Source organism: Drosophila novamexicana, unplaced genomic scaffold, assembly GCF_003285875.2.
Source record: "Drosophila novamexicana strain 15010-1031.04,08,12 unplaced genomic scaffold, DnovRS2.1 tig00000108-arrow-pilon, whole genome shotgun sequence".
NCBI lineage: Eukaryota > Metazoa > Arthropoda > Insecta > Diptera > Drosophilidae > Drosophila > Drosophila novamexicana.
In genome coordinates this window covers 5,702,587-5,713,163 of record NW_020824772.1, presented here as the reverse complement: position 1 = coordinate 5,713,163, position 10,577 = coordinate 5,702,587, and the positions used below count along the sequence as shown (strand labels likewise).

General features: G+C 43.6%; 4 protein-coding genes across 5 annotated transcripts; 2 read left to right on the top strand and 2 right to left on the bottom strand.

Moving 5' to 3' along the window:
• The first annotated feature begins 460 nt into the window (after positions 1-460).
• On the top strand, positions 461-2,211 carry LOC115771733 (xaa-Pro dipeptidase). The gene has a single exon (XM_030717559.1). The coding sequence runs from the start codon at positions 686-688 to the stop codon at positions 2,144-2,146; it is 1,461 nt and encodes a 486-aa protein (XP_030573419.1). The 5' UTR covers positions 461-685; the 3' UTR covers positions 2,147-2,211.
• Positions 2,212-2,307: 96 nt separating this feature from the next.
• LOC115771734 (palmitoyltransferase ZDHHC6) lies at positions 2,308-7,163 on the bottom strand. The gene is made up of 5 exons (XM_030717560.1): positions 7,020-7,163; positions 5,853-6,037; positions 4,257-4,338; positions 3,673-4,190; positions 2,308-3,616 (listed from the first exon to the last, which is right to left on the bottom strand). Exons 1-5 carry the CDS (start codon positions 7,078-7,080, stop codon positions 3,185-3,187), a joined length of 1,278 nt encoding a protein of 425 aa, XP_030573420.1. The 5' UTR covers positions 7,081-7,163; the 3' UTR covers positions 2,308-3,184.
• A 157-nt stretch (positions 7,164-7,320) lies between these two features.
• On the bottom strand, positions 7,321-8,970 carry LOC115772125 (saccharopine dehydrogenase-like oxidoreductase). Of its 2 annotated transcripts, none has more exons than XM_030718102.1 (2): positions 8,870-8,970; positions 7,321-8,802 (listed from the first exon to the last, which is right to left on the bottom strand). In XM_030718102.1, the coding sequence occupies exon 2, from the start codon at positions 8,710-8,712 to the stop codon at positions 7,420-7,422; it is 1,293 nt and encodes a 430-aa protein (XP_030573962.1). In that variant the 5' UTR covers positions 8,713-8,802; positions 8,870-8,970; the 3' UTR covers positions 7,321-7,419. The 2 variants fall into 2 exon arrangements, with proteins under 2 accessions (XP_030573962.1, XP_030573963.1); XM_030718103.1 differs by having other exon boundaries at positions 7,321-8,815; positions 8,870-8,966.
• A 307-nt stretch (positions 8,971-9,277) lies between these two features.
• LOC115772126 lies at positions 9,278-10,547 on the top strand. Its single transcript, XM_030718104.1, has 2 exons — positions 9,278-9,806; positions 9,864-10,547. Exons 1-2 carry the CDS (start codon positions 9,343-9,345, stop codon positions 10,330-10,332), a joined length of 933 nt encoding a protein of 310 aa, XP_030573964.1. The 5' UTR covers positions 9,278-9,342; the 3' UTR covers positions 10,333-10,547.
• Positions 10,548-10,577: the final 30 nt, after the last annotated feature.

Genomic DNA, 10,577 nt, shown 5'->3' with positions numbered 1-10,577 from the left:
TTATACTATTAACAATATATACGCTGAATGCATTCCTCTCTGAGCGTTTTAGCCAATAACACACCAAAGAACTTGTGTTCTGTTGGTTTGGAATATCAATTTAGCCAATACGCGACCAAGAAAAGGCATCACAGCTATGAGACTCTACTGCTAAAATATCGATATTTGCTATATAAGTGTCACTGTTAACAAGCCCTGCACTGTTATTCACAAAGCAGCTGTAGAATTTTAAATTTTTTGCTTAATTGAACCCTATACTCCCTAACTAGCCGATAGCTAGACATTTTTTTTTTGGAAAATCCCATAATTTGTTAAGTATTACAATATATACGATACACTACAAGCTAGTACCTGCGGATTTTCTACACAACATAGCCGCCCACTGAAAATAACATATTAGCAAAATGTTAAGTTAACAGGTCAAGTAAAGAAAGCCAAATCACGTAAACAGATATTGTTAGTGCATTTCGCTCCAAGATTCTACAAAAAGCTTTCCCGCAGTCCAGTTGTGGAGATTTCTACACGCAGAACAATAAAAAAAGAATCAACAAAAACCAATAAAGCAGCGATAATAAACGCTTATTTATTGCAGCTCACAAGTGGTTCATGTAGATATTGACAAGCTAATCAGGGCGAAAACACACCAGTTGCTCCCCGGCATTCATAATCGTAACGCTAGGCAAAAATGGCTTGCTTTCAAATGGGATCCTGTCACGCGGTGCCGATGACATTATTCAAAAACAATAGGAATAAAGTCTGCAAGGCACTTCTAGACAATTCACTGGATAGCCTAAAGTTAGGCTCTGGTCAGCTGCTCATTCTTCTAGAGGGTGGCAAGGATCAGAGCCTGTACAATACTGACGTTGACTATGTGTTCCGGCAGGAGTCCTACTTTCAGTACATGTTTGGCGCCAAGGAACCCGGTTGCTACGGCATACTTAGCATTGATGTAAAGACGGCTCAACCAACTTCCGTTTTGTTTGTGCCCCGTTTGCCCGAGGAGTATGAGACATGGATGGGTGCTTTGCTGAAGCCAGAGGAGTTCAAGGCCATGTACGAGGTAGACGAGGTCTACTATGTCGATGAACTCGAAGCCTATCTGGAAAAGACCGCACCCAAGCTTATACTAACGTTAAGTGGCACAAACAGCGATAGCGGCCTCACAATGCAACCGCCGGAGTTTGCAGGCAAAGAGAAATATGTGACAAACTGTGATCTGCTCTATCCCATACTTTCGGAATGTCGCGTTATCAAGTCCAAGGAGGAGATCGAGGTCTTGCGGTATGTGGCCAAGGTGTCTTCCGATGCGCACATTAAAGTTATGCAGTTCATTCGCCCTGGGCGTATGGAATACGAAGGCGAATCTGTGTTCTTGCATCATGCCTATGCCGTGGGCGGCTGCCGGCACGCGTCATACACCTGCATCTGCGGCAGTGGCACCAATTCGGCCATATTGCATTATGGACACGCTGGTGCACCCAACAATCGACCCATTCAAAACGGCGAAATGTGTCTCTTCGATATGGGCGCCAACTATTGTGGATATGCAGCTGACATCACCTGCAGCTTTCCGGCAAACGGCAAATTTACAGAGGATCAAAAATTCATTTACAATGCGGTGCTGGCCGCACGCAATGCTGTCATGGAGACGGCGCGTGACGGCGTCTCCTGGGTGGATATGCACAAACTGTCCGGTAGGGTGCTCCTGGAGCGCCTCAAGGCTGGTGGCATGCTTAACGGCGATGTTGATGAAATGCTTGAGGCTGGCCTCTCCGGAGTGTTTCAGCCACACGGCCTGGGTCACCTGATTGGCCTGGATGTCCACGACGTGGGTGGCTACCTGCCCGCTGAGCCTCGCCGTCCCAGCGAGCCCTGGCTAAGCAAGTTGCGCTTTGCTCGCATCCTCAAAGCGGGCATGTATGTAACCATAGAGCCCGGCTGTTATTTCATAAAACAACTTATGGACAAGGCGCTCGCTGATCCGCAAATTCGCAAATACATCAATGTGGAGATGTTTGAACGTTTTCGCAACTTTGGCGGTGTACGCATTGAGGATGACGTGCTGATCACCGAGACCGGTACCGAGAACTTTGCAATTGTACCACGCACTGTGGAGGAAATCGAGGCAACAATGGCTTCCAAATAAATTGTTAAATAATGTCCACATTTACGTGGTATACTATAATATAATTTCGTATACCTATACTATATGTAATACATATATAAATATAAAATATATATATTATTATACATAAACTACTATATACGAGTAAAAATCTAAAGTAATTTACTCTTTTACTGCTATTAAAAAAAAAAACAAGTGCAAGGCGTATATTAATTTTTGTAATTTACAGCAAAAGTGCGCGTGTATAACAAGCATAAAGCAATATTTTAGGTCTTGTGCCTTAAATTAGTTAAATGAGCAGCTAGGAAATTGCTCCAATGCCAACTGGCTATTTTCGGGCAAAGCTTCAGCTCGACCCAAACAGAACATTTTTTGTGTCTTTTATCAGCAATGTGTTGCTGCTAATATTTATATTATTTTAGTTTGAGGTATTTAACCAACGGACCAGCATTGCTTAAAGTTTAGTTTACTAAAAACTTTTGGTCAGGTATTTATTATCATTATCATAATTAACTCTTTTTATTATATGCCGCGCAAAATATTAAATTTGTTCCGCTTAATTAAAAGCAACAAAATGCAAAGAGAGCAAATCAAATATCTAGCAATGGATATTTTGATGCTTAACATAGGCTCACTTTTATTTGTATAAAAAATCATATAATTTAAATCTTACGTTAAATTATAATATGAAAACGAAAACTGTTTTAGTTTGTCCAAAAAAAAACATATGAAGTAATTTTTACAAAGGCAGAAGTAATAATATTTTTTAAAAGGAAAAATAGATTGCATAAAAATCGAAAATAACTTCTAATTTGCAACGTGTCACCAGATTGCAATCCACAAAGTTCTTTTCCTTCGCATTGCTCATACTATTCTTCTCAATCATTCGAGACGTCATCATTTATATATTGGCTTCCAGCTAACAATCTAACCTGCGTGCTCATAAAACCTGATGAAATCGAGCCATTAAAGAGTTTCTATCACTATTTACAAGCCGATTTGCAGTTGAACGCATTGCATATTGTAATTAAAATTGTCTCGGTATGCTCCCATTTGGGTCTACATGTACTTTTTGCTAAGTCCATTGCGTTGCTGTTGCTTTCCATGACCGTGTCCATTGCTAGTCGAGGTTTTAACGGGCTTAACATCATCGCTGCTATCGGAATCCGGCATTTCGGTAATGGCAACGACACTGCGACGTGGAAACCAGCCACGTATGGGACCTTTACGCTGACGCCTCTGCTGCGAGACAGCTGTGTGCTCCAGCTCGCTGGGCACACGCTCACCAAACAGCCAGTGCCGGCGAAAGCGCGTCACCTTGATGATGTCGTCGGGCTGTAGGCGAATGCGTGGCTCGTCTGTGCAGGGTGCATTGATGCAGATGCGCCAACCCTGTGAGAAGATGGGCATCCATCGACCTGATACAGGGCTTATACACTTGTAGACGCGGGTTCGGGCACGTTTCTCCTGCTTTTGGGCCAGCTGCTCGCGCTGTGAGAGAAGTTTTTTAGTTGGAAATGTTTTTCGCGAACTGATAGTGCACTTACGGTCAACGTGTATTGATCACAGCCCTGGACCACAGGCCATTCGATGCCATCACCGCGTTTTTGACACTCGTCGTTGAACACCTGGCGCAGATTAAGCCGCCACCCCAAATCGTATGGATAGACAAATGGCTCATAAGCGTCGGCTTTGTATCGGCGATAGATCGCCTTCTCTACAATCCAGAGCTCAATGCCCGTCTGATTAATGATGATTGTCTTCAACTGTATAAAGAGCAGCATGCCCAGTCCAATCACAACGCCAATGGCCAGGCCCATGCCCAGTATGCACATGACAATGCTGCCGATAGTAAACTGTACGCTGGCCAAATAGGCCATTCCGTGGGTCAGGTAGTAATAGCGGTGAATGCCGCGATAAAAGGAACAACTAAGAACCACGGAACCATGCAGACTGCCCAGTATAGAGAAGAGCAGAAAGTAGCAGAAATAGGCGTGGTTGGCCCAACCAACACAATGGTTGATCCATGGGCAGTGATGGTCCATTTTTTTAACACAGCGATTGCCTGCAAGAAATTGCAATTGTTTAGTATGATTAAAGGCTGGCATAGTTATTCATGTGGTTCACCTACATTTGCGACAGTGATGCGAACGCGGCGCCTTGTAGCCCTCACACTGCTTGCAGTACTGCAGCCACTCCGTGTCCTTGGGGTCCTTGTCAAATTAAAATATAAAATATGCGTGATAAGTAAGTTTTATAATGTAGTATTCCTCACAGCTCACTAAATGACCCAACCAACCAGCTAACCTGCGCCCATTGCGTCGCGTCTGGCGTGTGGCCCACAAAACATTTATGCAAATTTTGGGTAATTGCATTACGAGCACGGCTCCGTAGTAGCTGCGTTTACGTTCGCGTGACAGCCTTTTGGCCATAAGTTATTAGGGGGTTGGGCGCAACGGGCCCCAATTGATTGGTGTCGAAAAATTGCCACCGCCCCAGCAGTCAACAGTCAGCAGATTTGTCTAGCCGCCTGCTGTGCTTCAGCTTATCGTCCACTTCTGAGTTAAATTGCAGCGTCTAATTGCTGCATTACGCGCCAGCTGGCGATAAAGGGTCGAGCACGCGATGCCGTCAACTTTGCTGACCCATTTGTAGGCCCAAAGTCGTGCACGGACATTCATATGCATTCGTATGCATGAATGAGCTGCCCGGTTGCATTTGCCCCCCACAGATTGGCTGTCTCAGGACATGCAAACAAGTGGCTGGCAAGGCTTTTTTGTTGTGCTAAACAATAATTTCCGATCCAGAAGTGACGCGGCATAAAAATGGGCGACCAGGTGAGAGCATGTCAACAGGGATCCTTACCATGCTTACGAAAGCAAGCAATTGTGAAGGCTCTTAGGATCAAGTATACAGATATATATATATATAGCAGAGTTGGGTGCGTGTCGTATTTTACTTCCAGAAATCAACAGGAAGTGGCAGAAAATTCGCAAACATGACTACAAGATTAAGTAAAAAAACTGAAGGAATATAGAATAAAATGCTGCTGATTCTTTAGATAAAATAATATTGGAAGCCGACTTTCTAGAAAAAACAATTTTTTTAATAAATGATTAAACATTTTTTCACTCAATTCTTTCATTTAAAAATTGATTAGAATGTGACGAGCCAGAAGCTTGGTTCGTTGAAATGGAAACCAGATTAAAGAACCAAACCTACAGGCGGAGCCTTGGTAAGAGCCTAAAACTGAACAGCCCATATTTTTTGGGCTCTACGCCTATAACTTGTACTAATAGTTTAGCTCTAGAATTCTCACACTCCCTAAGCACAAGCCTGTGGAAATTACTGTGATATATTATAGTAAACTAACTAAATTAAGCATTTCCGTTTGTTGCAGCCCAGCATATTAATTTCAAATCAGATGACTGGCCCAAAGAAGGCCTAACCTGCCATTAAAACTATACTATGCATATAACTTGTATATACGTATATATTCATATTGAAAAAGCTGCTCCTGCTCCTGGCACGCCCCTACGTTGGTATCGTGACCCACCAGGGAGCACAAGCCCGACCGACCCCAGTTGACAAACATTTTCCATGCATGCCAATGTCACGACAAAATGTTTTATAGTATTTTTCTTTTCGTGTTGGTTTAGTTGCCTAATGGTGCGAGCTTGGGCTTAGTCGGGGATCTTGGGGCTGGGCAACGTTTGTAATGCTTTACCTTTGGCTGCCATTGTTTTGGCAGCAGGCCCGGACCTGTCACCGTGGCCATGATGTAATTGAAAGTGGCCAACGTGGAGAGCAGCAGGAACAGTGCCTGATGTGCGAAAGCAGCAAACGATTCGTTCGGTGGCCACCACATCGAGTTCATGTAAAGCGTCGTCAGCGTTATGCATTTAATGATGCCTGAAATGGGTAGAGAGATGAACATTATTATAAATCGTACGCATGGCTAAACATTCCACGGGTAACAAGAGATTTGTAGTTGCATATTACCACAGTATGCATATATATATTTGTAAACATCAATATGTACGGCGATTGTCCGTCAAGTGGTGTTGGGTTACTGTTTGGAGGGTTCTTTGCGTGCCACGGAAATGAAATACATTTATTTGTATATTTTTTTATGTCGCGTCTTGATTAAGCGTTAACACAAGGGTGGCAATTGTATTTTAACTGACTTGGTTAACGCAGGCAAGCCGAGCCCAGCAGAGGCATAGCCATCGTTGTCCAACCCTCCTCCTACGGGGGCGGGGGGCAGCAACAAGCGGCGCCAAATTCAGTAATTAAGCTATGTACAATAATATCGCAGTTCAATATCAAGGTTGCCTTTTCAGTTGCCACAACACGAACCGGATGCTTTATGGTCATATTACCGTCTGCCCAGATGGGCCTGAATAGTCAAATTGCACGCAATTTTCGTCCGGACCACGTTTAATTCGCGGTACTTAAGTAGTATCGGTATAATTTATTCAAGCAGCAACTAAAATGCAATTAGCGCAGCATTTTACGGGAATTAAATGACGAGCCACTCCTTAAGAATGCGTCCATCCAAGTGACGATGGGGGGCGGCCTCAATGGCGCCAGCGTCGGCGTTGACCGCCTCGGAATATGAAAAACATTATTACGTTGCAGACAAAACACAACAATTCTTGAGCGTGAGTGGGTGGGGGATGGCACTTAACGTGGCACACTTGTTATTTGCCAATTGCTGGTTCCCTTTTGCTGCAGTTCATTCACTTTGTGTGTGCACTTAATAATTTGCAAATGTCAGCGACTGGTCCGTTCTTATTAGACTTAGATATGCAGAATGGGATTAACTATGATTAAGACTTCTTTGGGCGTATGCTTCAGATGCATTGGATTTGAAGCGTTCGGCTTTACTTACTCAGCGCGGTTATTGGACCCCAGTGTAGAAAACGCCGAAAGCCAGATATTTCGGCGCTCATTATTTAATTATAGTTTTTATGTTGACGGCCAAAATGGTAATAAGATGTCGAACTCAGCACACGAACAGGTAAACAAAAACAGCGACCATAACAGCGTTGCCAGCCTGTCGAATCGCAATGCATTTGGGCAGCCAACAATCGATACTATCGATATGCGAAATCGATTGTAATTTTGATTTGCAAGATATTTGGCTCCCGAGATAGAATTTCTAATGCGATTGCAAACAGGTAAATTTGATATATTTTTTTAAACAAGCCACCGATTAGTAATTTTTATTTGCGAATACAACAATTGTAAGTTACAACTACACCTGAAGCTATTCTATTAACTGACGACATTCATTTGTTGGCCAAAATTTCAAATTTCATGCCATGCTCATGCTTTTCCAGCTCGCTAATAAGGCTGGTTTTGGAGAATGCGGCGCCGGGTGGGAGTACACCCCCAGTGTCCGGCATTTTGTTGCTCTCTCGCAGAATGGTAACCGCTGTGGAAAGTAGGGCAACACATGTGGAACCGTAGCCAGGATTCGGACCCGAAACCCTAACCATGAGGGTTTTGGTTGGGGGATCCTTGTACTGATCCGTGCCCTCGGCTAGACGCTGCGAACTGGGCCAACCAGTCGCCTTCATGGTCATTTTAAAGTAGGTACGTTCCATGCGTGCTTCACTGGGTCCATCGCGCGATACGAAGCCGGCAGAAAAGAAGCCAGGATACTTGAGTAACAAACTGCGCCCGAACTGAAATTTGGCCATTAGGCCAAAGAAGGTCGCGAAGAGAGCAACGACAATGGCTGAAATCCATGAGGGGAAACCAATGTAGGCATGCATTTGTACCGGTCGTTTCTTGTCGTGTTCGTACAGAAAGCGCTGGGACCGCATGACCACCGAACGATCGGAGCCCGGAAAAGGCAGGCAAACTTTGTTTACCTCCGAGGAACGGAACATCAACGGGCGATGCTTCAGTATGGGAAAGAACTTTGGCAGACGCTCCGGGTACAATTTCTGTCGAATGCCACGCAGCTCGTCCGAGTGCGCCAGCCCATAAACAGCGCTCTCCCAGGTGCCTGTATTGAGACCAGCTTTGCCATAGGAAGCATCCGCGTCTTTTACACCATTTACCAAAAAGGTCTCCACAGAATTGACGACACCATCGAAATTCTTCTCCACAAAAACGATGCCCATATCGGCAGGTATGGAATCGAAGCCGCAAGCACTGATCACATACACGCCGCGCTCTTTGGCCAGCTCATTGTATTTCAGTTGCATCGTTTCCATGTACTGGGGCTCACCACTGACGTCCACGTGATGGGTGCCGGCGTTGATGCAAGCACGGACCACATTTTCGCCGTAGAATCGATATGGGCCTGTGGTATTGACGACGATGCGACAGGCTTTGGCCATGTTTAGCAACGAGTCCTCATCGTTGACATCGGCAATAATAATGGGCGTCTGCGACAAGTCCTTTTTGGCCTTAGCGCCCATCTCCTTGAGCACCGCCTGCAGTTTCTCGCGATTGCGTCCGGCTATGCCCCATCGCAGATCCTTGAGCACGGACACCGCCTCGTAGACCGTGTATTTGCCAGTGAAGCCTGTGGCTCCAAATATTATCACGTCCAAGCGTTCAGTTTCCATTCTGCGTTCAAGGTCAGTGTAGACGTCACAAGTCTGGTATGTGCCCGTTAACAGGAATAATTCGTTATCAGAATTATGCGCTCGATGTTGCTGAGAGTAAGAACTTTGAACTACTGTTTGATTTGTTCAGCGAACATCGAAATTACGAGAAACTCACCTAACTTACTCTATTGATTAACTTGTTAAAACGCACTTTGCCCACAGGTGTACAACGTTCGTAGTTCGTCTGGATTCAGTTATTAATGCCGGTGTGTTAGTTATGAGTAATTCAATACAAATAATTCGCACTGGTCGCATTTAAAGATTGAGCCTGTAATAATCGAAAAAAAATCGATATACGTTACCGTAAGTAAAAACTAACTAAAAATGATTTAAAACTAACACATTTATTTTATTATAAATAATATTATTCTGATTTAGTTACCCACAATCCTTTCCCTAGCATTACTTCAAAAATCAAATTGAATAATACAAAATGTTAATGCGAATGCATTGCATGAAATCAATTTATCGCATCCTTCAAATAAAACACGATTTGTCACGGAAATATATCGATATATTTTTATTTACTTTACGATTGTTGGCAGGCGGCACATAGATGGTATGCTAAATATGTAAACATTGTTCGAAATGAACAATCCGCGAGAGCATCTGCATTGCAGCAGAAGAGGCTGCAGCTACACTACCAACAGGGCATATAACCTAGAACGACATGAACGGAATCATGACAAGGGCAAGGTACCAATATCGCAGTGCCAGCCGTGTCCGCACTGCAAATATGCCGCCGGATCACTTCACAATTTAATGAGACATATAAGTAAAAAGCATACAGAATCGACGGTAAAAACACAGCAACAGGTTGCAGCTAGCCAACAAGCAGATCAGCAGAATGAGCTGCCTTCTACAAAGAAGTCCATGTTCAATTTAGAGCATAATCCAAAGCTGGAGCAGACTGTGCAGCAGCCACTGGAACAATCCGCAAATTCATCGCTTTGGTTTTGGAGCACGCCGCAGCAACAGGAGAGGAATTTCCTTAAGCGAAGTGGCCTAAAGGCCGAATGTAAGATACTAGAGCGCAGCGTGAATCTGTTCAAGTATGCAAGTTTAAATGAAGAAATATATATATAAATTGATTTAATGCCATTTATTAGATTGTACGCACTGGTGAAAGCTCGAGGAGGAGCTCTGGATGTGGATGAGTGGGATGATATCGCAGCAGCCCTAGGCCTGCCACCAGGATCAGGCTGTAATGTTGGCGTCAAGTACATGAAGGTGATTTTTGAATTTGAGAAGAAAGAAGAAGTCCGTTTACAAGAATGCATAAAAGTTGACGGCGTGCCGCCTTGGTGGGACGACGGTGATTTTATCGAGGACAACATGAATTGTTTATACGGAGATTCTGATTGGTGTAGCAGCGGGTGGAAAGACATGAATCGTCAGTCTACTACTGTACAAAATGCTGTAATTAAAATGATTTACGATAAGTATTATAGGAATCACGTAAGCAATAGCAAACCGTTTCAACGCTTCAGCGTGAAGGACTCGTGGCTGCGAGCAACAATGTTGAATTATCAAGCGCTAAAGTCTCAACTACATTTAATTCATAGTTCTGCTTTTTGATTGGCTAATTTTATTAGTTATAGCAGATTTAGTCAGACTTATTTGTGTAGTAAGATCAAAAACGATGTCATTTATTTAAATATATAAGACCAGCATATCAAAACTGCCGCCAAATAAATATGATTACATTTTCCCGAATTTTTAACTGAAGTGAAGTTGGTAGCGGGCTTAACTTTGTGAATATTCAAGTAAAATTATAATCGAGTAACTCATCGATATCTTTTGAGTATTCTGTATTCAACACC

Excerpts from the sequence above, each read along its gene's own strand:
- LOC115771733 (XM_030717559.1), top strand. The coding sequence starts at position 686 with ATGGCTTGCTTTCAAATGGGATCCTGTCACGCGGTGCCGATGACATTA.
- LOC115771734 (XM_030717560.1), bottom strand. The coding sequence starts at position 7,080 with ATGAGCGCCGAAATATCTGGCTTTCGGCGTTTTCTACACTGGGGTCCA. Across the intron at positions 6,038-7,019 it reads GGGTCCAATAACCGCGCTGA|GCATCATTAAATGCATAACG; the intron begins GTAAGTAAAGCC and ends TACCCATTTCAG. Across the intron at positions 3,617-3,672 it reads GTGATCAATACACGTTGACC|CGCGAGCAGCTGGCCCAAAA; the intron begins GTAAGTGCACTA and ends CTTCTCTCACAG.
- LOC115772125 (XM_030718102.1), bottom strand. The coding sequence starts at position 8,712 with ATGGAAACTGAACGCTTGGACGTGATAATATTTGGAGCCACAGGCTTC.
- LOC115772126 (XM_030718104.1), top strand. The coding sequence starts at position 9,343 with ATGAACAATCCGCGAGAGCATCTGCATTGCAGCAGAAGAGGCTGCAGC. Across the intron at positions 9,807-9,863 it reads CGCAGCGTGAATCTGTTCAA|ATTGTACGCACTGGTGAAAG; the intron begins GTATGCAAGTTT and ends GCCATTTATTAG.